The sequence below is a fragment of the Phalacrocorax carbo genome, chromosome Z (assembly GCF_963921805.1).
Source record: "Phalacrocorax carbo chromosome Z, bPhaCar2.1, whole genome shotgun sequence".
NCBI classification, from domain to species: domain Eukaryota; kingdom Metazoa; phylum Chordata; class Aves; order Suliformes; family Phalacrocoracidae; genus Phalacrocorax; species Phalacrocorax carbo.
In genome coordinates, this window is record NC_087548.1 from 25,431,586 (window position 1) to 25,458,893 (window position 27,308).

At 37.5% G+C, this 27,308-nt stretch overlaps 1 protein-coding gene across 14 annotated transcripts in view; it reads left to right on the top strand.

The window, feature by feature from the left end:
- ERBIN (erbb2 interacting protein) overlaps positions 1–26,933 on the top strand; it is a 123,665-nt gene extending 96,732 nt beyond the window's left edge. For 4 of the 14 annotated variants that reach the window (XM_064439333.1, XM_064439335.1, XM_064439332.1 and 1 more), the window contains 9 exons: positions 1,863–1,980; positions 3,712–3,895; positions 4,683–6,204; positions 14,886–15,029; positions 15,864–15,995; positions 17,718–17,927; positions 19,171–19,263; positions 19,829–19,903; positions 23,716–26,933. In XM_064439333.1, coding sequence (XP_064295403.1) covers positions 1,863–1,980; positions 3,712–3,895; positions 4,683–6,204; positions 14,886–15,029; positions 15,864–15,995; positions 17,718–17,927; positions 19,171–19,263; positions 19,829–19,903; positions 23,716–23,823 — 2,586 coding nt within the window. In that variant the 3' untranslated portion in view covers positions 23,824–26,933. The other 10 variants (XM_064439334.1, XM_064439339.1, XM_064439341.1 and 7 more) reach the window with 8 other exon arrangements.
- Positions 26,934–27,308: the final 375 nt, after the last annotated feature.

The following is a 27,308-nucleotide window of genomic DNA, read 5'->3' on the forward strand; positions in this document are numbered from 1 at the left end:
TTTTGCTTGATTGTCAGTTCTTTAAATAATCAATTTGAATTGTCACTGAAATCACAAAATATCTGATTAGTGGGAACAACCAAAAGCTTCCCCTGTGTTTATTAGTGAGCTGTCATGAATATGGCTTGGATTATATTTATCTCTTAAAAAGGGTCAGAGATTTTAAACTTCTGAAGTCTGTACACCTCTGACAAACACTATGTATTCATTTATTTAGAATGTTTCAGACTTACAACAGATTTTGGAGCTTGTTACTTAATCCATTGCCAGTCACAACCTGTAGAATGCTTTTTTCATAGTTTCACAAGCAGATTATTTTTGCCTGTGTTTTGTAAGCAGTGGAGCATGCATATATCATACTTTTGCTGAAGAGACTCTGTGACAAGCAGTGGTAGCTCTTGCTGGCTGTTTGCCCACTAGCACTTTCCTGCTTCTGAATACTTTCTGAAGATACTGGTTTTGACATTTTTCTTTAGTCTAAAAACATAATTTCAGAAAATCATATTAGTTGTCTAACGATAGTGACAGCAATTCTTTGTAGTTGGCTCTGTGCGGGTAAGTAAATGAGACAGCAATGTGCAGTCGATGAGGGATAGTGAATTCCTTACTTCCATGTAATAACCTGCTGGTAGCTCTGTTGCAGTTGAATCCAGGTATCTAAACTTTGCATGCATGTAAGTTTTTCATTTCAACTTTGATGACAATTGTTGTGTGTCATGTCCAAGATGAAAGGCAATGTGGTAGGGACAGTGAAGAGGTTGTCTGTTCCAGTTGCAGAGAAAAACAGGTTTTTTTTTTATTTTTAATGGAGACTGTTATAGCTTGTTTGCTACATGGCAGTCAGACTTGTCCTCCCTGCAGGCCAAAGAACTGGCCAGGTAGTTAGTATTATGTGACAGGTGGTGCTCCAACAGGTTCCACACATTAAACATTCTGAAACTTTTAAGAAAAAGTGAACGTTGACAGACTCTTTTTGCAATCTGCAACATGGATTTTGTAACATTTGTAATAGGAAGCATGTTTACTAGAAGGACATTTCCACTTTAGGGAAAGAAGAGTTTTTTCCTTCAAAATATTACTGGAAAGAATAATTTTTTGAAGTTGATAGGGGATAGGGCTGGCAGTAGGATACTGAAGTCGCGTGGCTGCTCTTGCAGCAGCTTTGTCAGTTAATCTTTCGTAAGTGCACTGGGCTCCATCTTATGATTAGGAGCTACCGATTTCTAGCTTAAATGTATTTAGCATTGCTTGAATCCTCTGCCATTGTTGTTAAGTAACTTCTCTTCCTCTTGAAATTTACTTGCAATGTAAATTTTAAGACAAAACCCAAGCTACACTTGCTCTTTTTGTGCTAGACTAGGCAAGCCAAGGTCATTCAGTCTTTTCTCACAGCATAGCTCTCCATTCCTAAGATTGTCTTACCATGTTACTCTATAGCTGTTTCAGTCTGAGCTCTCTTCTGCATAACCAATATCTAGCTAGTCCGTCTGAGGTGTTTGCTGGTTCATGGTAACTTTCTAACTTAATTGGAGGTTCTCTCCAATGTTGGAACAGAGGCTGCATCTGCTTGCTCCAAGTAGGTTTTTGCAGCTGAAGGTACTGGTTTGACTGTCTTTCCCATGGAGTTCATCAGTGAAAATGCAAGTCTGCATGTGCTGCTTCTCAAAGATAATTCAGTGGCAAATGCTAGTAAATTCAGTTGTCTTGCGCTACAAAGGCACTACGCAGTTATGTTATGCCTATGTTATGCTGCTTATTTATTTTTTCCCCTTTATTGTTCAGGTGGTGATAGTTTAGATAGCATTTACTTAGCCTTTAAGCATTTCTTTAAAACACACAGCATAAAGCTGTTTTTCCTTTAGCAGGAGTCAGAAGAACTCTCCTCTGATGATGAGATGAAAATGGCAGAAATGCGACCACCACTGATAGAAACCTCCATAAACCAACCAAAAGTGGTAGCTCTTGGCAATAACAAAAAAGGTTAGAAACCATAAAAAGCAACCGATGTATTTGTGATTCTGATAGTGTCTTGACTCAGTGGCTAGCTTTTCCCATTATGTAGAAGCAGATTTAATTTGTATGTTTTAAAAGAAAGATGATCGATTCTCTGGTTAAGCAATGAAAGCAGAAGGAAAAAATCTGCAATATCTTATACTTGAGTATGTGGTAGAGAAAGCTGTGTTGACATCCTAATTTTCTTGATTCTTGCCATCAGTTTAAAAGCAGAGGGGAAAGGAGATGCGTGTGTTTTGGGGGACTGTTAGTTTGAACATACTCTTGATATGCTTAAGAAAAGCATTGCAGAAAGTGGTATTTACCTTGGAAATATTCCATATTTCCTTCCTCCCCAGATTTTGTGGATTATTGCTGCTGTAGGCAGCATTAACACTTGTTTAAATTTCTCAGAGGAGCTGTGCTCTCATCCTAAGATTTAAGAATAAAATTCTCCTTTGGCAACTCTTTCTTCAGAGTCACTTTACTCTCATTTTTCTTCTTTCCTCTAACAGAACACTTCAGAACATTGTTTTTGTTTCATAGATTATATATTCTGTGAAAGATAATTCTGGTCTGAGTAACCGTTACCTTAAGAGTAAGGAATGACCTAGGATTCAGAGAAAACATAATTTATAAGTTGGAGAGCAAATTATATTTTGCTTCATATGATATCGTAGTCCAGTACTTTCCAGGACAAAAGGCTTTTCTGGCCATTAGATGTAAAAGGGTGTGATTTAGTGGGGATGAAGAAAAATCACATGGAGGAGGCAGGAAGAGTTTGCTGAGGATCACATGCACGTGAAAAGATTAACATTTATGAACACTGTCTTGGGGGTTTTGTGCCTCACTAAAGTACAAAGTTGAAACTTTTTCCTTGTCTCTGGAGACAGACATTAGTTTCATGACATTTATACTTTTGGCACCTGTAACTGTTATGAAACAAAAATTTAAATGTACTTTTGTACACTTACATCAAAATTATGGCTGGCTTTAGGTCCCACAGAGAAATTATTTTTATATGGATGTAGGATGTAAATATGCATATGTTATGCAAGAATTGATGTGCACAGGTGTAAATTACTCTGAAAATGTTGTCCTAAGTGAATCCAATGCATTCCCATGCTTTGCATATCCAGCTCTGCAGAACGTTTTTCTTTCTGTGTGTGTTTGGTGGGGGTTTTTTTTACACTTCTGAAACTATACTGAGCTTATCCAGTGATGTAGGTCTTTCCAGAGTGCTTGGTCTAATAAATAGCTATTTAACAATGATCTAATGTTCAAAATCAGGAACTGTGTACACTTCCAAAATCCTGCATGTAAAGCAGTGTACTTCATTTTCATAGGGCCTAGAAAACTCGTGTAAACCAAAACTTGGAAATAATTGCAAAACCAGAAATATTATTTGATAGATATTTTGGGTACATATTACATGATGTAGCACTAGCTTATGCCAAAGAAACTTGGAATAAAGCAACAAGTTAAATTTCATTAACACGTGAGGGCTGTTCATGTTGAACCAAGTACTTTAAAAATAGGAACTATTGCCAGCAGTCTTACCTAGTTTAAATAAATTTTGCAAAGGTATTAGCATACTTTTTAGTTTCCAGTAGTACAAATTACTGAAGAACAAAAGACAACTTCCAAATACTGTAACATATTAAAAGGCTGTTGAACAGATTTATGTGTCTGTAATTAACTGGCAAATTTTTATTTCAGGTGATCCAAAAGATGCTGATTCCTTATCGGATGAAGCTACCCACAATAGCAATCAGAATAACAGCAACTGTTCCTCTCCTTCTCGAATGTCAGATTCTGTTTCCTTAAATACTGATAGTAGCCAAGATATTTCTCTCTGTTCTCCAGACAAAGAAACACATGCTGCTGTTTTATCCAAGATCAGGTTTGTATACTGTAAACCACTGAGCAATTATAATATGAAAAATATTACTTAATCTTTCATATTCTGTTTCCATTCCTCTCATTAATTAATTTATCATTCATGAAATTAAAATTTAATGTTTTAAAGTAAAATTAAATAATGGAATAGTGCTCTATAAAAAAGGGCAATAAAATTCAGAGGCTAATTCTAGTATACAAGATAAGATTCCCATCTGTTTTAATAATAGGGTATAATAATTTCAACCGTATAATTTATTATCCCTGCAAAATACTTCAATACACCATTTTAAAAGCTCTATGTTTTCATTTGCATCATTTTTAAGGTCAATTTGATTACTAACATAACTATGACAGGCTTTTAGAAACTTAAAAAGAATGGACTTACAGGTTGCTACTTTTCTTGAGGTTTTAGTTAAAAGGTGCCTTTTGGGGTTTTTTAATTGCCAATATAAACACAACATTTGGCCAGAATTGTCATGGAACTTGCAAGTATTTGATTTAAAAAAACAAAAGAAGATTTATTGTCACTTGGTACTTTTTGAGACTTTTAAACTGTCATTAGTAATTCCTGCTGAATTTAAACAAACTTCTGAAATCAGATGACACAATGTTGGCAAAATGAGCCTTCTATATAACATATTTTTCTAATGGTAGGATAGCAAGTCATAGATCTGTTTGTATATTGGTATTTGTTCTGTGTGTTGCATGTTAACGATTATTTTTTCTAAAACATTTGTTAAAGGCATATGTTGGTTTCTTTTGGAATTTAAGAGCCATCTTTTTTCCAGGCAAGAAGATGAAAATTTGAATAATCTTTTACAAAATGGAGGTGAATTGAGCATTACCGTAGAAGAAAAAATAAATGTGCAAGAGAAGGTTCCAAATTTGTCTGAATATGAGTTAAGCATTGAAGAAAGATTAGGCCTGATAGGAAAAAGTGTTGATCTAAGCACTGCTATGGAGGAGTCTCACAAATTAGATCAAATAAACATGAATATCAATAAACTGGTAAATGAAGATGCAGTGCCAGTTCCTGTAGAAAGGTTACAGACAGAGGAAATTGTTTCAGTAAAGGGCTTTTTGAATAACAACGTGAAAGAAGAAAGTGAGCACTTGGCAAATGGAAATAAATATCCTATAAATAAAGTAAATGGACATCCTGAGGAAGCAGTACAGTCTCCCAGTAAAGACGAACTACCGAGAAGCACTACAGTTGATGGCAATTCTGCTGAGCTATCTGTTTCAAGGAGCACTGAAGATTTGTCCCCACAGAGAAGTGGTCCTGTGATGAAATCTCACAGTATCACCAGTATGGACGCTGGTGGTTTGAAAATCTACGATATTGTCAATGAGAATGGATCTCAACAGCCAAACTCAGTGGTAAAATCAGCATCTGATATTGCAGACGGAAAAAACATAGTCCGAAGTAAATCTGCTACTCTTCTGTATGATCAGCCTTTGCAGGTTTTTCCTGGGTCGTCATCATCATCTGATTTAGTATCTTCTGCAAAAGCTGTGTTCAAGTTTGACTCAAATCACAATCCTGAAGGTGCTAATGTAGTGAGAGGATCTGTGACAAGTGGTGCACAGATGTTCTGTGCTCCCCAGTATAATATTCAGTACAGCAGCAGTGCAACAGCGAAAGATACCTTGTGGCCCCAGAAACAAAACACCCAAGTAGAACAAGGCAGCTTACCTCCTTCACGTCTGCTGAGGTCTGACAGTGTAGAAGCCCCTAGCTATGTAAAGCATTCTGCCAATATGAATTTCTCCAATCACAACAATGTCCGAGCCAGCACTGTGTATAACGCTCATCAACGGATGGCTGGGAGACATACAGACATGTGGGCTATTCCACCGAATGATAGACTGCTCCCAGGAGTAACCAGGCACACACTTCAAAGACAGAGCAGTATATCTTCTACAGCTTCTATAAATGTTGGGGATATTGGACCTTCAAGGCGAACCCAGGTTCCTGAAGGGGATTATTTAACATACAGAGATTTGCATTCAATGGGAAGAGTTCCACCAGTAATGTCTGGGCAACAGAGACCTCTTTCTGCCAGGACATACAGCATTGATGGTCCGAATGTACCTCGACCACACAGTGCTCGGCCATCGGTGAATGAAATACCAGAAAGAACTATGTCAGTTAGTGACTTCAGTTACTCACGGACTAGCCCTTCAAAGAGATCAAACCCAAGGGTTAACTCTGAACACTCTTTATTAGACCCTCCAGGAAAGAGTAAAGTCCCTCATGACTGGAGGGAACAGGTGCTGCGACATATTGAGGCTAAAAAGCTAGAAAAGGTAAAAATATTTTAAAACTTTTCTACCTTTCTGTCACCTGGATATGGAATAAGTTAATACTCTGTGTTCTGAACTGCTTTTAATTACCTCTGAAAATGTACTTCTGATAGTGCCTTAAAAAGGGTAGATGTGCTTGTGATTAATATCTGAGAAACAGTCAAATGGTAGACTGTAAACAAACTTTGCCCCCAAAGAAAAAAAAGTTGTTTTTACATCATACCTGCCAGCTTAGTCCAATTGCTTTAAAATACATGAATTAATGTCACATTGACTTGCTGGATTGCAAGGCCAGCTCTTTCTGGCCAGGTAATTTTTATTGTAGCATTGTGTTCATATTATACTAAAATATTGCCTTATGCTTCTTGATCTTTCTGTTCTTCCTTTTTCCCCTATATCTTCTCTTTAAGAGCAAGAAAAATAAAATCCGTAAAATCTATTTGGAAGTATAGGTCTACAGCTTCAGTTGCTGAAGAATTCAAAAGCCATAATTAACATGTATTTGCCTCCAAGCCAGTTGTCTTTTGAAGTTGGGTATCTGACAGATTGTTGAATGAATATTTATTGCTGTGAGATGAGAACACTTAATCTTGTTCATTTCAGGAAATGACAGGAGGTTTTGACATAACTAGAGATGATGAACAGGATTCTTTATGTACTGTAAATGCTATCAAGAATATGAGCTGATATGTAGAGCTGAACAATTACATGTTTTCAAAGGATTTTAATAGAGACTGAAAGTGTTATCTATACTCTCCAGCTAAACCAGTTTAAAATATCATCAATAAATAATGGGTAGAATGTCATTAGCCTGATCCCGTTTCCTTGGAGGGGAAGTGAATAAAGCAGCCAAAGTACATTCTGATTATGCCAGCTAGTTGGATTTCCTTCTTTAATTTATTTTGAAAGAGCATAGTTTTGTTTGATTATTATGCTAAATACTTCAATATCTGTGATAGCTAAAGAAATTTAGTTGGAGATGGCTGGAAAAATTTTTTTTAACTATTTTTTCTTTAGAAATCTAAGTATTTGGAGGGATTGGTTTGCCTTTGGTTTAAGTTGCAAAATTTCTGGTGATAGAAAGGCATGGGTTTTGTTTGCTTTTTAAAGAAGCCTGCACAATTGCTGCACCTGTTCTTCTGATCCAGTTTGAGTCACATACATATAAAATATTTTAAGGCTTTCACAGTACTGTGCTGTAGTGTGGGGAGCTTTGTCCCACGAGGTGGTCACAAACCTCACCATGTGCCAACCCTAACAAAGGTGTATTCTCTGATCTTCCATGCTCCTGGGTGTATATATCAAATCTTACTTGAAATGACAGAGAAGCAAAATTCCCAGCAATCCCTGAATGCAGAGGGAAACAAAACTTCAGTGCACTGCTAATGCAGTTTGTTTATAGCTTGTTCTTATATCATCTACATTTAACATGTTAGGAACAATGTTTAATACACCAGTGATACCTGTTCAGGTCCTGTAGCAGTGTAGACACCTTTACTGAAGTGAAATTGTTTGCCTGACTTGATTCCGTTTACATCTGTCCATACCTTCTATCATGCTTTATACATAAACCTTCATTTTTGTTGTCTACTAGAGTGATATGCAATAGCTGGTATTGAGATCTTAGCTGTGCATCTAATTTAACAGATCTTAGAAGTCTGTTTTGTATGTGCATGTTTCTTTTGTTCTGGCCTTGAAGCATTTTAAAGTAGCTTTTACTTAACAACCTGAGACTTATTTATGGGTTTAAAAGTAAATGTGCATATAATTGTCTACTTCATATTCTCTGGGATACAACTGAGTTAAAAAGAAAAATCTGAACTGTGAAAAGTGTAGATATGATCCTATATGGCAGCTGGCAAATATGATAAAGTGAAAATTCTAGGAATTCACTGGATGTCTTTGTTCTTTTAAAATAATGGCTTCAGGATTTCTGTTTGTAATTAAAAATCAGCTGGGTGAGTGGGGCTTAATCTATAAACCAGACTTCTGAAATGTTTTGAAGCCTGAAAAAAGTTTCAGTAATTACAGAAGTCATTTAAGGAACAACCATTTAAGTAACAAGTTCAATTACAGATCGCATTTTAAAGAACATTTATTGGAAATTGCTTTGACTAAGCTTTCATGGATTTAAAATGGCGTTTCTTATTTTAAAGCGTAAGACACAACACTGACAAAAACAGGTATACAAAATTAAGCCTTATGATGAATATTTAATACATATCTTCTTGCCTGTGATTATACACAACAGTATGGGTTAACAGTATTACCTTTGCTGTTACTCTTCTGAGTCTGTTACTGAATTTAATCATGTTTATTTTCTACTCTGTGCTTATTAGGAAAGAGAGTGTAGTGTGTTTGGGGGGCTTAGTTTTGTTGTGGGTTTGGTTCTTCGTGGTTTGGGGCTCTTTTTTTGCTAAGCTTTTGAAGTATTAAATTTTATAAAAACAAGTAACTGGAGGGAGGGAGAGAGGAGGGTGAACCCACTGAAGTAAACAGTGTCTGCTTGTTGGACAAATTGAAGAGCTAGTTCTTTTTTTTATTTATTAGCCCTTTTCACCTGATGTAGGTAGGAGAAAAATAACTTTCAAGAGTTTAATTTGCATGAGGAGAGGTACAGGATTGTTTTAAGTCCAGCAAGAATGATTAACAATGGATTCCAGCTGAGTAACCAGCACTTGTAATCCCCTTGACAAGCTGTAAAAGGGCGTACACTGATCAGCTAAAATTATCTGTCTGGTGAGGGAGCATGAAAACAGTTCATGAGTCCATTTGTAAATAGAAATTTTGCATATATTCAGGAGAAACAATTTGCTTACCTGATGCAAAGCATATTTTATTGTGGGGTAGGGAAAAGAGCTTATTTCAATGTCAAGCTGCTCTCTAGTGGTTATGTATGTAAGCTGTTGGAAAGCATGTAGTCAATTCTACCCCACCCCCAACCTCAAATTTAGTGCACAGGTGAGTTTTTAAGAACAGTAATATTTTTCAGTATTTTCCTTTTTGAGTGTGACTTGCCAATTTTACTACCTGATATGTCACTCTAATCTTTTATAGTAGTCTTGCTGAAAGTTTTCATTTAGGATTTATGCTAAAATACTGCCTATGTAAAAACACTAGTGTCACACGCATTTTATTGTGTGGTAAAGGAATTTCTCATTCATAAATTGCAATAATAAATATCTGCAGCAGTTATCTGCAAGCATTTGTTGTATTTCTATGTGCTGAGTAGGCAGAAACAGTTACTGGGCTTGACTCTGTCCTTTCCTTACATATGCATATTTTCTTTTTTTGATGTGGATCTCTTGGGAGTTAATTCCAGGTGAAATTAGAATTGAAAGCAAACATGCACCTGATGAAGTCCTCTATTTTTTATCTACTTTATCTACTATTTACCTAAAATGGTAGAGCTTTCAGAGAAGAGGTCATGAAGTTTGATTCTGCTTTCCAATTCAGAAATCAGAATATGTAGGTGGTTTTATTCTCCAAGTTGCCAGTGTACAGTGCCTTCTTAAAACAAATAAGTCCAATTAAGTGATTCAGTATTGATATAGAACTGCAGTTTTAACCAAGGTTTGAAATGTTTTTAATTGAATTGATATTTTTTTTATGCTACATAACTAACATGCAAAAATATTTTAATTTACATGGCTTCAGATTTTCTCCAAGTTAAGCTTGGTTCAATATGTCAAGTAAAGTAACTTCAGTGGGTCTGTGCACATATAAAATTAAGTGTCTAAGTGTGTTTATAAGATCATACCCAGAAGAATGTTTTGCCGCTGATAAATTACAGGAATGCTATCCATTCAGTAGTTGTTTTAAGTTTTGAATTTAGGGGTTTCTTCCCTCCATTTTGAATGGGGTACTGAACCATCAATGTGTAATAATGGTATTTTGTAGAGTTCAGAAGTCGATACGTCAACTTTAAAATGAATAAAATTTTTGTGCATTTGGAAAGTTAAACAACAAAAGTTCTGACTCTGCAAACATTTTACTACTGCAATTTAAATTATACACAACACTCCATATGTATCTCTTCAAGAGGGCTGCTGTCACTTATAGAAGATGCATTTTTTGCAGGATCAAAGACCTAAATTCATGCTTTTTTTTGTCCTCTCTCATGACTGAAGAATAGTTTCATAATGCTTAAGTAGTAGTTCTTTGGGATAAACTGGTATCTTGCTAGAATTCTATCAGGTTTCAGACAAACTTTTTCTGTTGTTGCTTTCGAGCTTTTATTCCAAGAGGCTTAAAGCCTTAATTTTAGGCTTTTCAAGTGTTCCAGAATACCTTGACCAAAGTTTTTGTAAAGAATCTTATATAGTCAAGGTGGGAATGAAAAGTGAAGGAATTTCTATACTTGTAATATAGCCTCAAAGGTTAACTTATGTCCACCTTTAACTGACAAGTGATTCAAAGTACTGTTAAATATTAGAAAGGATAATAATTAGGCTTAGCAGTTAAGTTACCAGTTAAGGCTATTCCAAGATGTAGAATGTAGAGTCTCCTTCCCTGCAGATACTTGGATTTTATTAGTTCCTGTCCTATACCAAAATGTCATGGATTCTTGTGACAGACTCCAGCCAATCTTAAAATTACAACAGTGTTATCCAATAGAAATTCTTCTAGCTATATTCCACTGTTTATTTTGTTGCATCTAAGTCAATGCATTAAGGCACTTCAATTCCCAAAAGAATTAGGGCCTTTGAAATCTGAAATTGTTAATTCTTTCATAAACTGCAAAATGGAGAATAAGTTCTGACCCTTAGCATTCAAAAAGAATTGAACTAAACCTTAAAACTATGTTGCTGGCTGCTTGCATCTAAACTGATTCTATTAGAGGCTGATTCTGGCTGTAAATATTGATTTATACGCTGAACTTTTTTTTACTTTTTATAGACCCATTTTTTTCTTGGTGTATTGTAGCTTTTAATGTGTTCTTCATAGTTGAATAACTGAATTCTAGTAAACTTAGCTTTCACAAAAATATAGTAGAACATGGCATGTGTATTAGTTTAGAGTAACCGAAATGAGATTTCTCAGACCTCAGATATCTGAATTATCATTTTGCAGGCCATTATGCCTTAAGACACTGTAGCAAATCAGGTGGAGAATGGAGTTGATACTTGGAATTAACACTCATATCTAATCTGAAGTTTAGACCATATGTTTATTCCATATTTAATTTTTAATAAACTGGAATAAAAATTTGTTTTTAATAGCATCTGCATATTCATATTTCTGAAGTGTCTTCTCTGGTGCAGGAGTCTTCAGAAACCTCACTAGGAAATGTACAACTTCATCATGCTCATATTGAGAAGCAAAATAAAAGGAGTACTGTTCACACTCCAAATGCCTCAGTTTCTCTCTTCCCAGCTAAAAAATAGAGGAAAAATACTTCCTAGTCTTGTGACGAGGCATCTCTTGTGTTAAACTAAAACTTTCTTAGAACTCCATCTAATTTTAAATAGTATTTGTTCTGTACAGTTTATACTTACAGGTTCCTTCTAATTTAGTGTTAAGACACTATGTCCAATGTAGAGAAGGAGAAATAGGGTGTTTGCAGTACTTATCATGTCTTCCCTACATCAGTTGTACAATCATTTTTTGTAATTTGCAAAAAGGCTCAGTTACCAAGAAAGGAGATTTTATAAATTCTTGAATAAAACTACTTTCAGGCTATGTAATCATCTTGAAGCTCACTAAACTGAATTAACTGAAATCTTAATTCCTGATGGACAAGTTCGTGCCTCTGCAAATTTTAGGGAAGTTCTACCTCCTATTGCAACTCTGTCTTTGACTGTAAATACAAATCTAGGTTTAGATTTTCACTATTATTGACTATCTGTTTGGGTCCCTCTAAGAGTTAATCTAGTGAACGTAGGGATCTTTATTGTAAGATGGTCTGCTAGAGGCACTTTCAGAAAGTAACTTTCTAGACTCACCATGCATTCCTTCTATTTTTGTCTTCTCACCACTTACAGAACATGGAGAGAGGAGCCTCCGAGAGGAGCTTCCTGTAAGGAGACTTCAGGGGGTTGCCTGTATAAGTGGGGGAAGAAAGCCACCTGGCTAATTAAAGAGACTATTTTGAGAAGAGTTGTAAGAAGATGCTTTGAGGCTCTAAAGAGCTAAGGAAAACTGTCTTTGGCAGTTTCATCTGGATGTTTGGCTTGAAACTTAGAGGAGCAGTAAGCTGAGATTGAATGTTTAGTAAAGAGAGACTTGAATGCCAAGTACAGTCTTCCCCTCCCAGGAGGGGGAAAGCCTCTGGAGACTTGTCTGGAAGCTTGAAAAATTCATTGACTGGAGAACAGGGTAGGTGTAGAAGAAGAGCATGGAGGCGGCTCACTGTGCCATTGAGTGAGAGGTTATCCAAGGGCCTTGGCTAAGAAAAGCCAATTACTGTCAGTTACTACTGTTTTCCAAGGGAGTTTCCAATGACTGCTACCAGAGCATCTGGCGAGTATGAATATGAAGAGGCATATGACTTTGATTATTAAACCAGTTTTAATTTCGCAAGACAAAGCTACTATGAAAGAGCAACTGTGTGCCTGAGGACTAGTGACTATTTTCAAAATCAGATGAGTATATGTAGTCAACAAAGACCAAAATGTATTTATTCATAGAATCATTTAGGTTGGAAAAGACCTTTAAGATCATTGAGTCAAGCTGCTAACACAGCACTGCCAAGTTCTCCACTAAACTTTGGCCCTAATCACCACATCTATGTGGCTTTTAAAAGAATACCTACAAGGATGGTGACTCAACCACTTCCCTGGGCAGCCTGTTCCAATGCTTTACAACCATTTCAGTGAAGAAACTTTTCTTAATATCCAACCTAAACCTCCCCAGTGCAACCTGAGGCCATTTTGCCTCATCCTATCACTTGTTACTTGGGAGAAGAGACCAGTACCCACCTTGCTACAGCCTCCTTTCAGGTAGTTGTAGACTAAACAACCCCAGCTCCCTCAACCTCTCCTCGTAAGACTTGCTCTCTGGACCCCTCCCAAAACTGAACACAGTATTCAAGGTAGGCCTCACCAGTGCCGAGTACAGGGGCACGATCACCTCCCTGCTCCTGCTGGCCACACTATTCCTGATACAAGCCAGGATGCCATTGGCCGCCTTGGCTGCCTGAGCACACTGCTGGCTCACGTTCAGCCGGCTGTCAACGAACACCCCCAGGTCCTTTTCCTCCAGGCAGCTCTCCAGCCACTCCTCCCCAAGCCTGTAGTGTTGCATGGGGTTGTTGTGACCCAAGTGCAGGACCTGACACTCAGCCTTGTTGGACCTCATACAACTGGCCTCAGCCCATTGATCCAGCCTGTCCCGATCCCTCTGCAGAGCCTTCTCTACCCTCAAGCAGACCAACACTCCTGCCAAACTTGGTGTCATCTGCAAACTGACTGAGGGTGCACTCAATCCCCTCATCCAGATCATTGATAAAGATATTAAACAAGACTGGCCCCAACACTGAGCCCTGGGAAACCCCACTCATGCCTGGCCACCAACTAGATTTAGCTCCATTCACCACAACTCTCGACTTGGCCATCCAGCCAGGTTTTTTTTACCCAGCAAAGTGTACGCCCACCCAAGACATGATTAGACTGTTTCTGCAGGAAAATGCTGTGGGAAATGGTGTCAATTTATGTCAGAATTGTTGCAGTATCTTAGTCAAATGCATTTTGAACTTTTTTTACTTGGAAAATTAGAAACTTCATTAAAAAACCAAAAACTTTGAATTTGCTGCGTTTTGATGCCTTGTGCCGTATCTTTTACTAGGATCATATTTTTTCATGGGTCTCTGTCACTTTTTCAAGATACTTTGTTTCATTTGTCAGGTGGCACATGGAGGATTTCACTTTTTTTCTTCTGTGCAGTCAGTCTTTTGGTTTTGTTTTGTTATTACAACTACAAAGTCCATGGTGGCAAAATGGTAATGTGTCCTGTTTTCTGTGTGTTACCCTTGCCAGTACTGCAGAGGTCAGGTCTGCAAGGTAATGAAGCTCAAAACCAAACTGCTGTCACTTCTGTCCTTGAGCTCATGTTACCTGTTTGATCGCCAACAGTGGCACAGGGCTGGACTCCAGGGTTTCTTTTGAGCTTCTTTTTCTTTAAATGAGGCTTATCACATTCTTGAAGTGACGCTTCAAGTGCTATTGCAATGCATTGCAGATGTTGACAGCATTGCAATAGCAAGAAAACCCAATCCAATCTCTGTCTACGTGTAAATTTTTATTTGTATTGTACTAGTAATGGGGGGGGGGGGGGGGGGGATGAGACAAAAAGAATAACTAGTAATAAGATGGTTTTTCACAGGTGGTTATCTTGACTGCCAGCTTCTCTTCCTACAACATATTTGATATGTTGCAAATTTAATGAAAGCCTAGAAATTTTTGTAAGCTGTCCACCTTCGTTGTTTTTCCAGACACATGAACATTTGAATGACTTTATTTACATGTAATTCTGCATGTTAACTGCTGAATGCATGCTGATTTACAGTAAATAAAGGTAAACAGAGGTCACTGACTTGTGTTTTGTACATCACAGTGGTACTGTTCTTGCATGGTTTTTATCTTGCATGACATGGAATATATTTGTATTAGTCTATGTATAACATGTCTTGTGGTTTATGCATGCTGCACTAACCTCTGTGTTAAATCTGTCCCCTCTTTATTCAGAGCATGCTGTCTGGGTCCTTTAATTCCAATTATGCTGCAGTTAGCAGCTTTCACTATGGCAGCTCTAGGGATCTGCATGGCAGCCAGGGTAGTGTTGCCTTGAGCGTTGCAGACAGAAGAGGTTCTGGTGTGCACGTTGTTCAAGTGAGTACCTACAGGAGGATATTGAAATATCTAGAGGGGGAAACTGTGAGAGGTGTCCTTAAATTTATGGAGTTATCCTTTTACATATGGATAATGCTTTCAATAGAAAGAATATAATTTGCGTGTTAGAATTTTTTTATAGGCAGTAAATCAAATACTTTGCCTTCACTTCATATGCCTTAAACTTATTGCAAGGCTTTTCAATTTAATGTCATGAGGTTGTTTTCTAATTGGCTTTTATAGATGGTTGAACATACATTAAACTGTCTGGTTTTGTGTACATATGTGAACAAGGGATTACCATTCTGAATTTAACCTCAGTGATAAAGGTTTGAACAAAATCTTATTATACACACACACACCCCCCACCCCACCCCCCCGAAAATTCTGATATGTAAACTGTACTGTAAGATACTTTTGGCATTCAAGAAATTTAGTGTTTTAGTTTGTAAGAAAATGTGATGAAATTACTATCTAATTCTGAGCATACTAAGTGATGTTATGGTATCCATAGTGAGTAGGATAAAGTCAACAGAAGACTTCTTTTGACCATATGAATCCCTGAATAGGCAGTCCTTAGCATTTGCTGACTTTTCTTACCAGTTTCTTGGTGATCAGAGAGATCTCTGCAGTTGCTAGTATTTTTAAATATCCATCAATATTTTCTGGGCATGGTGTCTTGGCTAGTAAGACTTTCTCCATAAACAATGTACTAGTTAAATAAGTTAAAGAATGATAAGGCCCTTAAAACTTTTTATTCTGGGCTTCTTATGAGAATTTTTTAGTTTAAATTGTATGGAGACAGTTGTCTTTACTGCTCCATTTTGTTTAAAGCATCCCCAGGCTTCTACTCCCGGAGACCAAGGCCAGGATGAAGTATTCATTTCAGGACAGCAAAATTACTCATCTGCCACACTTAGTCTCAGAGATGTTCCTCCAGACAGCATGAAGAGAATAGCTGTGCAGGTAATTATCTACATGACATCACAGATAGGATATATTTACTATTATTTGTAAGGATTTTTTTTTTAATTAGTAGTAGAAACATACATTAGGAGAGCAGGTGGAACTGGGCTTCCTTAAAGTGTATAACCCAGGTGTTGAAGGTGGTCTAAATGACATAGCATCCTCTTTGGGAAGACAAAATAGTTAAGGGGGATAGTTCTCATTTTTCTCCAGCAGGGGCTTTGAAAGAAGAGATTTGCAGCAAAAGACATCATTGCAAGTGGAAATCGGAACATGGTCATGATTTCAGGAAAGCAATCTGAAGCAGCTTTCAAGTTTGTTCTTTAAAAGATTTAAATCAGTTGTGATGAAATTGTGGTGATAAACTAGAATTTGTAGGAGACATTCTGTATTCATCTCTAAGGACCATCTATACAGGCAGGACTTACTACAATGAAACTAAATCGATGCTTGTAAATTATTATGATGCAGCAATTTATTTTCTTTCTATAACTTCAGTAATTTCAATTGCATTTCTACAGACGTTGGATATTTGGAGTTTTGCATAGCTGTTGATATATGTTGCCTGTGTAAACTCCTACCTCTGGCAGTGCAAGAAAAAATATTACTCCTGTCATGCTTCAGGTTTTCAGAAAAGGCAGTAGAAAGTAATTTAGATTTACTATATCTGATCTGTAAATAAGCTAAAAAATGTATATATGCACACAGTACCATTTCTCAGAATCACTTTGACATAAAATACTCAACAGAATAGATTATTGTGTCCATTCACATAGCATAGTTAAAAGTTGAAATTTGCACACTTGAGTTATTTATAATATTGAGAGAGAGTATTTTAATATCCCTGTATCCTATAACTAATGGGATAATGGTGGCAGGCAGAAAAAAATCTGTAATGCAAGACTGTAGCATTTTTTGAAAGGTGGGAATTGTACAGGCGGATTGAGTGACTACTGAGGCTAGGTAAGACCATGAGGCATACAGGCAAGGAGGGAGAAGGCTGCCCACACCAGTGAAGAGCTGAACAGTTACTCTGAGGCTTCAGTAAGAAATGTTGTCGTCATCTGCATCATTCCTGGTGAAATGGTTTGAATGCACTGTATGTCTTGACAGTTGTGTACCTTACTGCTGGTTGTCATCATTATACTTATCAAGTCAGTGACAGATGTGTTAAGAAAAGAATAACATGTATTGGAAATACTACCATTTTGATATTAAAATCTTGAACTTGCATGTGTGTTTGCTCAGAAGGTTTTCTTGCGAAGTGGGCATCAAAAGATGCCCAGAGAGCATAAAATTTCTGTCTGCTAGTTGTGTGGGATTTTTATTTTGTGTGTGATCTACTGGGAATTGTTACAAAATCTCTGAATTTTATGCAATAGAAGTGCAAACTATAATGATATCAGCCAAGTGTCAATACTGTCAGAGTGCTAGAAAATAACGATTAACTCAGTGAAACAAGCACTAAAAGCAAAGACTGTGTAGTCTGTTCTAGTAGATTGCCGCACAAAGTAAGTTTTGTTTTCCAGGTTTGTTCTGAGGAGGTCAGAGCTGATGACGATAAAGCAAATTGACAGGACTGTACATGATTCACAAGAGTAGTTTTAGTAACGTTCCTAAAATTAAAAATAGTCAAGTATGAGAAATATTGAAATAATAAAGGAGGAATTGAGGATTGTTGCTTATAAAATGTATGACATGGTGTATTCACTTTTTATTCAGATACCTTTGACAAACGGACAGATGTGCCAACCTCAGAGACCTCAGGCAAACTACAGCCAAGTCCATCACCTCCCTCCTCAGTCATCAGTAGCAAGACATCCGTCTAGAGAGCAATTGATTGATTACCTGATGTTGAAAGTTGCCCACCAACCTCCCTACACTCAGTCCCAGTGTTCTCCCAGACAAAGCCATGAGTTGGCAAAGCAAGAGGTAAGAATAAAATCTCACTTGACAATATGACATCTATCTGTCAGTGGCAGTGAATTGTTAGATTTTTTTTATTACCATTTATCTGTAGATGGTGACAGAAATCATACAGGAATTTATCTCCAGCAGAAGACAGCGTTACCTCAGTGCAATTCTACTACTAAAATCACACATGCCTTCTAGTTTTGAGCTCTTTTTACTTTTTATGGGAACATTTTGAAACGTGGTAGATTTTTAACATGAGGTACCAGAAACTTAAGCTTGCATCTTTTTAATGAGCTAGAAATTTATTTCTCAACTACATTTATTGATAACCAACTCATTATTTATCTAGTAATTGAAAAAATGCAAAGTAGCAGTACAACTTTGCATATATTAATTGCTGTCCAGAACAGTTGAAAAACCTGCAAATGTAGAAACGCACATCCATAAACAGAAGCCAGGATAAAAAGGTGTCAGTATCTGAATCATGCCTGATAATTAACAGTTCTGTGATAGACAGATGTGGGTAAGAAATTCTTATACAATTTAATGGCTTTTCACTGGGGAAGCCTTCTTTCTGCTCTTGGACACAGTATGTGTCTTCTGTTGTTTTGGGGAAAATACTGAGTACTGTATTTTCATTCTCTGCTAGAATAAGAATGTCCACTTTTTGTATAAAATAGGTTTTCTAGTCAACTACTCTGAAAGAGAAAGGGGAACAGTGTTGACTATGTAGAACTTAACAGTGAAAGTAGGAGCAAGTTTGATTTATTTTTTTAAAAAAATTCAGCTAGAGGTAGCAAAGAAATAGGAGGAACAGGTTCACAGAATCCCAGGTTGGAAGGGACCTCAGGGATCATCTAGTCCAACCTTTCTGGGAAGAGCAGAGTCTAAACAAGATGGCCCAGCACCCTGTCCAGACGACAGTTCTCTCATAGGAATATGGCTTTTGCTGGGGGCATTAAATTCTTTTACATAACATGTAAGTATCTCTGAATTTAAATTCCACGAGCTATGATTATAATAATAGGGATATTGGAATAAACATTATGTCCAATCATACATGATGGTGTTGTATTGGAATCTTGCTCTAAAGTAATATTATGAGACATAATACTCCTTGAACTGTGATAAATGCTTTTTTGAGGTTTTTTTTTCCCATTGAAGCTTTTGTTCACCTGAATTCCTTAGTAATAACTTCATTACAGTAGCTTTGAGTGCAGATTTTCAGCCAGTTCATCTAACTTTGGTTGTAACTACTTAGATTCGAGTGAGAATTGACAAGGATCCAGAACTTGGATTTAGTATATCAGGAGGAGTTGGTGGTAGAGGGAATCCATTCAGACCTGAAGATGATGTGAGTATTTTACACTAATGCATCTTAAAATCACTCTGATTAATAATGTTTCTAGTGTTGGAGCTGTGGGGGAAGTATGTATATTCCCTAAACCACTAGACTCCAGGACTGGAGGGGAGAAAACTGGGGACAAATGATATGGAAAATCAAGGTGAAAGATGACCAGAGTGGTCACATAACAGCACAGAATATTATTCTGAGTAGTTCTTGCACAGTTCCATGTATCAGTCAACAGTAAATTATGGAGTTTACAGTTAGGAAGCCTCTTAAGAGAACATGATTTAGCTTGCAGCCTTATTTCTGGTGTTGATAAAGTCATCTTGACGTATACATCTGCCAGATTAAACAAAGGCAGATCAGAATTTGCCCTTCAGTACTCCTTTGAAGGCAATACTCTTTCTGAAAAGGAAGGCAGTACCAGAAGCCAGTGGATCTGTAGAACAATATTGCATACTTTTCTACTTAGGATGGAAAATTGAAATAATGTTTTGAATTATATCTGTTTCAAGCTACCCTACTATTCATGAAATAGGTTGTCAAAAACGTTTTCCACCTCTTTTTCAAGGGTATCTTTGTAACCAGAGTGCAACCAGAAGGACCAGCATCTAAGCTGTTGCAGCCTGGAGATAAAATAATTCAGGTACTGTGGTCATCTAATTAACTAGCCTGTGTAATATACCAGTTCATTTTTAGTTTGCACCTTTTCTAAGAGCAGAATATTTAAATTTCAGATAGATTGCCAGTATCTTTCCCAGAAGCATTCTTACATTCTGGGACGATGCTTTTAATCTTCTTCCACCTAACATTAGGATAGGTGATACAGGCTGAAGCATTCATCCATTGGATCATTTTTTCAAATTCTGAACTTTTTTCACATTTTTAAAGATTAAAAACCAGGCCTACTGTTGTCATTCAGGATGGAACATGGGCATTTAATTAGGTCTTACTGTCATTCATTTAACTTGTGTTCATTCATATGCAATGCTCTGAATAACGTGTTTCTGAATACCAGCGGTTGCCCCTGACAACCCCTCTCCCCAGCTGCACCTTGCTGTTACATCCCCCTCCATTCTGCAGTTCCTGCCTGTCTCTGACAGGCTGGACATGCGCAGGGGCTGGCAGAAGGTGTCTGGCTGGTGACAGGATGTACAGCCTGGCTGCCCCATCTGCCGCAGGTGAGCCAAGCAGGTTACTTAAGGAGCCACAGCTTCTGGGCTGCAGCTGTGCAGTTCTTTTCTGTAGGAAGTCAGTACCTTTCAGGCCTCTTCTGTATCAGATTTGTTCAAAGCTGTCTAATGAGCTCATAAGCTTCTTGGGGAGGGGTCAAGGAAATAAACACGGGGATTATATAAGCCTTACTTTCTTAGGGAAGCAGGCTAACAGGACATTTGAACAGTGCTGTAGCCACCCTTAAAGTTGTAGAGTTTGTTAAAAATCATTAATTATTCACCACATTACTGGTTGGAGAATGTTGATAGAGTTGACTCTGCTGCATTTCAGTTTCCTAAAAAAAACAAACAAAAATACCCTAACAAAAACCCCACTAGTATCTCAATTAACTCACATGGTGTGAAGAGTTTTCTAAAATAAAGCCAAACTGAAAACATAGCCTAATCCTTTGAATGAAAGATGCAGTCAAAAAGCACACAAGAACACTAAACTGAGATCAAGTTGTTCCAACTAAAAGGTGGCTTGGTTTTGAGCATGGTAAATAATTCTCCACTTGTTCTTCCTCATTGGGGCAAGAAAGGTCCTAGTGCTTTTACTAATGTAGATTACTTTAAGGGATCGGGGGATGGGGGTAATTTTCCAACACACCACACCGGAACAAGAATCACATTAAACCTCTGAAAATGCTGGTAGCATATTTTTTACTTATTTATAGAGTGGAACACATATGAAAGGTGACTTCTGTTTTAATGGTTTATTCCTGTCTTTATGGAATTTGTCTGTGTGATGTTTATAATGAGGTTTTCTTTTGTCATGTTGGCAATGCTTGGGTTTTGCTTTTTGTTTAATGAGGTATTCATAGTTTCAAAAAGAGCTGAAGAAGTTGCGTTTGCATGCTTAGACAATTACAGGCTGTTTGATTCCTCATAACTAAGAATATTTTTTTGTGTAACAGCGCAGTCTTTATACCTGCGATAATCCCAGTGATGATGTAATAACATTCCTACTGTCCTGTTGCTGCTTAGCTAACTTCTGCAGTTTTTGACTGCATATCATCTCTCCTAAAGTGACTTTGCTATGCTTGATTTTGCAACGTTCTCTGTAAAATAGGCATTAGGCACGCATATTATAATGCATGTCTAATACCTATGTCTAAGAAAAATATTCTACATTACTAGTATGTAAGTCTGATCATGTAGACATGACCATGCATGTAAGTCTTAAGATACTGTTGCATATTAGGTTAAGGCCAGGGCATTCTGTACAGATAATGATTTGGAAGGGTTATTGCCAGTTTTGCTCTCTGAACAGTCACAGAATCACAGGCTGGAAAGGACCTCAGGGATCACCTAGTCCAACCTTTCTAGGAAGAGCACAGCCTAGACAAGATGGCCCAGCACCCTGTCCAGATGAATCTTGAAGGTGTCCAATGTGGCCGAGTCAACCACTTCCCTGGGGAGATTATTCCAATGGTGACTGTCCTCACTGTGAAGAATTTTCCTCTGGTGTCCAATCAGAATCTTCCCAAGAGCAACTTGTATCCGTTCCCCCTTGTCCTCTCCACGGGACTCCTTGTAAAAAGGGAGTCTCCCTCTTCTTTGTAGCTGCCCCTTAAGTGCTGGTACATAGCGATGAGATCCCCTCTGAGCCTCCTTTTCTCAAGGCTGAACAAACCCAGCTCTCCCAGCCTATCCTCGTGTGGCAGCTTCCCAGTCCTTTGGTTGTCTTGGTGGCCCTTCTCTGGACCCCTTCCAGCCTGTCCACATCCTTTTTTGTATAGCGGGGACCAGAACTGTACACAGTACTCCAGGTGTGGCCTGAGCAGTGCTGAGTAGAGCGGGATGATGACTTCTTTCTCTCTGCTGGCGATGCCCTTTTTGATTCAACCCAGCATCCTGTTGGCCTTCTTGGCTGCAGGAGCACACCATTCGCTCATATTGAGCCTCCTGTCCACCAGGACCCCGGGTCCCTTTCCACAGAGCTGTTCTGCAGCCAGGTGGATCCCAGTCTGTGCTGCACTCCCAGGTTATGTTTTCCCAGGTGCAAGACCTTACACTTGTCCTTGCTGAGCTTCATAAGGTTCTTGCTGGCCCACTCTTCCAGCCTATCCAGATCTTCCTGCAGAGCAGCTCTCCCTTCTGGAATGTCTACTTCCCCACTCAATTTGGTGTCATCAGCAAACTTCATCAGGCCACACTTGATCCCATTATCCAGATCACTTATGAAGATGTTGAATAACATTGGGCCCAATATTGATCCCTGGGGGACCCCACTTGTGACAGGTTGCCAGTTTGAGAAAGAGCTCTTTATCACCACCCTTTGGGTGCGGCCTGTCAGCCAGTTCCCCACCCACCACACAGACCACTTCTCTAGGCCATAACGCACACATACATCCTCCTCTGCAACCCTAGACAGATTTAAAAACCACTGCCTTTACAACAAGGATTCAGATGACAGCACGAGCAAGTGTTCGGTGGTGGGATAAGGAACTGCAGCTCTAAAATGGCACAGCTAAAGTGCAGAGCTCATGACCAGTTCTCTCTGTTGCCACATAAGGGGCAGCAGCTCAGGGACAAAGGTGGGGTGCACAGCTGGAAGCAATAGCAGTTTAAGCTGGACAAACCTGTCATTCTGCAAGATTTTACCACCCAGACTGAACATGAATTTGCAGTAGTACCTGCTGAGAAGTTAAACCATAGCCTTGTTTTCCCTGTCTGTTGTAGGTCACCTAGGCCTGCTTGTTTGCCAAGCCAGACCTGTCTCAGGAATGACAATGCTGTTTAGAGTCATAGGAAAATTCAGGCTAGGGATAACCTCAGGAAGTCTCACACCCTAAAATGGCTCCCAATAGTATCAGTGTTTTTTGTTAAAGGCTTCAATAGTTTGTTTATGACAAATGCTGTTTCTATTCTGATACTTAAACTGGGATGTATCATTTATACTGCATTTGCTTTTTTTCGGTGTGGCTGTTTTAAGGCGGCTGAATTAGATGTCTGATGTTAATGGTTTAAAGTTGAGCTTTGTCTTTTGGGTACTTGCAATACCTTTGGGGCAAAATTATTTCAAGGCTAACACAGTAGTTTAATTTCTTGTAGCATACAGTTACATGTTCAACTCACATCAACAATGTACTCTGCAAATCTGCAGTGTTTCACTGTCTGCATTCATACAGAACGTGGTATTTTAAACCTTGAAGCTTAAATAAACTAACATGAAATATGACATGTTTCCCTAACATGGCATATAAGACTGTAATTTTCAACTTTAAATATTTATTTTTAGGCTAATGGATACAGCTTCATCAATATCGATCATGGACAAGCAGTATCTTTGCTAAAGACTTTTCAGAATGCAGTGGAACTCATCATTGTGCGAGAAGTTTCTTCATAAATACTGTGGATTGGGGGAAAAAGCCAGCAGGATTCATTTAAGGACATATGGGAAACTGAATATTTTGCCTATTTTTATACATGAAAGGAACTTGAAAAGAATTATCAAAATTTGTATAGGAAATACTGAACTTGTGGTTAAAGGGGAAAAAACCACTGTATAGAACATACAGGAAATAATTTTGAAAATGCATATGGTGAATAAACTTTTTAAGCATTATAGCAATCTAAGGATTACTCCTCCAAGAACAAACCTGTGGTTTTTTTTGTACACATGGTAGGTTTATTTTTGGATAATTCATACACATTACTAAACTTTGTGCAAGGCTTTGCAAAGCCTCAGTTGTAGCCAACGGACAGATGGCAGGGCTGTCTGTCCTGTAGCTGTTTACTGCCTTTATTTTTATTCACCAGATATTAATGTGTTACGCTAAAACCACTTCTGTAGATATGGACAGGAGATATGAAATGTTGGCTTTGCTATGTGCACATTGTATAGATGAATGGGTAGATAGAAGGTGGTGCTGGTTGGACAGAATAAAGGCCAGGCAAAACAACTATCTGCTATCTGTATCTGGAATCAGGAGAGAAGAAAAACTGTCTAGTTCTGGAGTGTACGTCTACCAATAGAAAATGCAATAAAAGCTTATGGTGTTTTTTAGGAAGACTGTAATTACAAATTTGTGATATTCTACAGGATTTGTTATTAATGTAGCAATTGAATATTCATTTGCCATATGTGATTCATGTTTCGTTGGGTTTTCTTGCATACATAATTCTTTCAACTGTACTGTGGAAATGTGCCCAGAGGATTTTCTCTGCTGTGGAAATCCCCAGTTTTGTGCAAATGGTGATACTTCTATCTTTATAAAAAGTACTCCATTCTAACATTCTAGATTTAAAAAAATGAAACTGAAACGGCCAGTTTTTGTAAGGTTGTTGCCTGTAATATCTATTTAAACACGGACAAAGTAAATGATGCAGGAAGGGTTATGAAAGACTTCTCGATTTGTTTGGCCTTTGCATTGCCTTGTTAATCAAAAAGGAAACCATACGCATGGTGCTAGGTAACCAAAGCAAGTTTGTGAAACTTTGGACAGTGATGGAGAATTGCTGTGGTGAGATGGAGAGCAAAGGGAGGGTGTACTTACAACCCACCAGTTCGTAATGATGTTTCTTAAAGGGCTGTTCCTACAGGTAACATTAAATGTGAACTAGACACTTCAGAGTCATTAAAGGGTTTCTAACTATATTAATATAATAGTGATTTACCACAGGCTGCCTTTGTTCCTTATTACTGTATAAACTATTCAATTATGCTTCTATTAATTTTGTTTACCAGAAACATTAACTTTATTTTTCTCATTTGTATTTGAACAGACTGCATAATCTGCAGTGATAATTAATACACGGTTGTTACGGACCAGGGGAAAGTGCCATAGAAGACCAATAACTGTTTCTAATCAGGGCTAATGACTAGCCTGCCATTGGAGCAATATTCAATTATTGCAGTTCATTTCTGATTACTTAAGTTGGTAGTTTCAGACAGGTATAAGTTGCTTTTTTCAACCCATGTGTACAAAAGTAAATGCTTACAATAAAGCTAGCAAAACCACCAGCCTCCTTTAGTTTTCGGACAATGAGCTGTAAGGGAGAGAAATTACGCATAGCTAGTGGTAATAAACAGGCAGTACTTTTAAAATAAGTGAACTCCAATATTATTGCACTTCTTTCAGAGATGTTAAGTATTGCTTATTGTACTGTGTATAGGTCAAATAACTTTAATTGAAACCCTTTAACACTTTGTATATTGTAATTCTTTTTAGTTTATTTTCAGTAATATTTACATAGAAAATGATTTTTTGATATATTAGCAGAAATGTGCTGTATTTTGATAAAATTCACTTATTTTCTGTGTGCTGTTAATCTTCAAAGAAAAGAATGAGAAACACATAATGGCAGGCTTCAGTCTTCCCCTTCTAAGATGTGTTTTGTTGTTGTTTAGTTTCTTTTTTAATTGAAAATGCAAAATGTTCACATCACATGTTCATTACTTTAATCTTGTTATTTTTACCACACACTGCCTTTTAAAGGGAATGCATACAGACAAGTACTAAATTACCTTGGTCTTCTACATAACTTGTGTCTTTGGGAAGGAAAAAGTCCAAAAAGCAGAACTGATTCTTTACTGATCTTGGACTGACTTTGTAGACATTTTGCAACACATTTGAGTATATCACTGAGGAATTATACTGTATTGTTTTTTACTTTAATGGTAACAGAAGTGCTAAATGTTGTTGTGTCAGTTAATTTTCAGTTTATGTATCACAGGAAATTTCTACCAAAAACTGTTTGGCTGTGGTAGAACTATAGAAGTAGAGATTTATAGCAAGAAGTTTAGTACTTCTTGTGGAAATACTTGGCCAAAGCTTGTCTGCAGTAAATTAGAAAATTAACCATCTAATAAAACATGGGTTATACTGATTTTACTCAGTAAATGTTGGAGTTTTCAGTGGATTTAAATGTGTTTGTTCCTTCAATGTCTGTGTGTAAAGGTAAACACATGTCAAACTAGATACTTTTGCAGAGGCTGGGAGAAAGATGTCTCCTGAAGTAGTCCAGCCAGGATTCAGCACGAAGAGAGACAGTATCGGCACTTTTCTTTTTGAATGCATCTTAAACTACATTTTGAATAGAATAAATTTCATGAGCAGCCTAAGTTGCTCAGCATGGGGATGAATTGATGCAAACTCTTGTTAATTCTTTCTGTTTTTAATAGTTCATTAAAGAATCAGTTCAACTGATGTAATAAAAAGATGAAGTCTCCCACATATTTATTATGTAAATATTTTTTCTTCTTTTGAATGGAATTAAAAAGAAAAAAATGTGTATATACTTGAAAGCATTCTATTAACACAAACATAGCAATAAACAACACACAGAATCAAACCTTTATTATTATTTTGGTTTTGTTTAGAAATACTCCCTTGTCAACAGCTACAAAATGTTTTTATTGATCAGCATTTATTCAACATTCCAAATTTTTTGTATATAATTAGACTGTTTCTGGGTAAGACATGGAGAATAGATAATAAACTAATGCTCTTTAAAGTTGTGTGTAATTGACTTATTGAAGTTCTAGGAATTTCTCCAAAATACCAGTTTATTCTTCTGTAGTTTCTGTAGACCTTAGGACTCTATCATACACTAGTAAAGTCTCATTTGTGTTTCAGGCTCCATGCATCTCAGTGTCCCAGGGTGATTTCATTGCAGGACTTGGGTTATTCACAATACTGAAATACTTTTTTGAGTAACCCAGTCTTGCAATGAAATCAGTTAGGGCAGCCAGTGGCTTCTCTCCTAAAGGGATGAGTGGCCTGTATCTGATGCAAACTCAGTAGCTTCAATAGCAGAGCGGGGTGACTAAGCCAAGGAGCAGGGTTAAAATTGAATGTCTTGAGTGTGTCTGGCGAGATGTACAAGGGT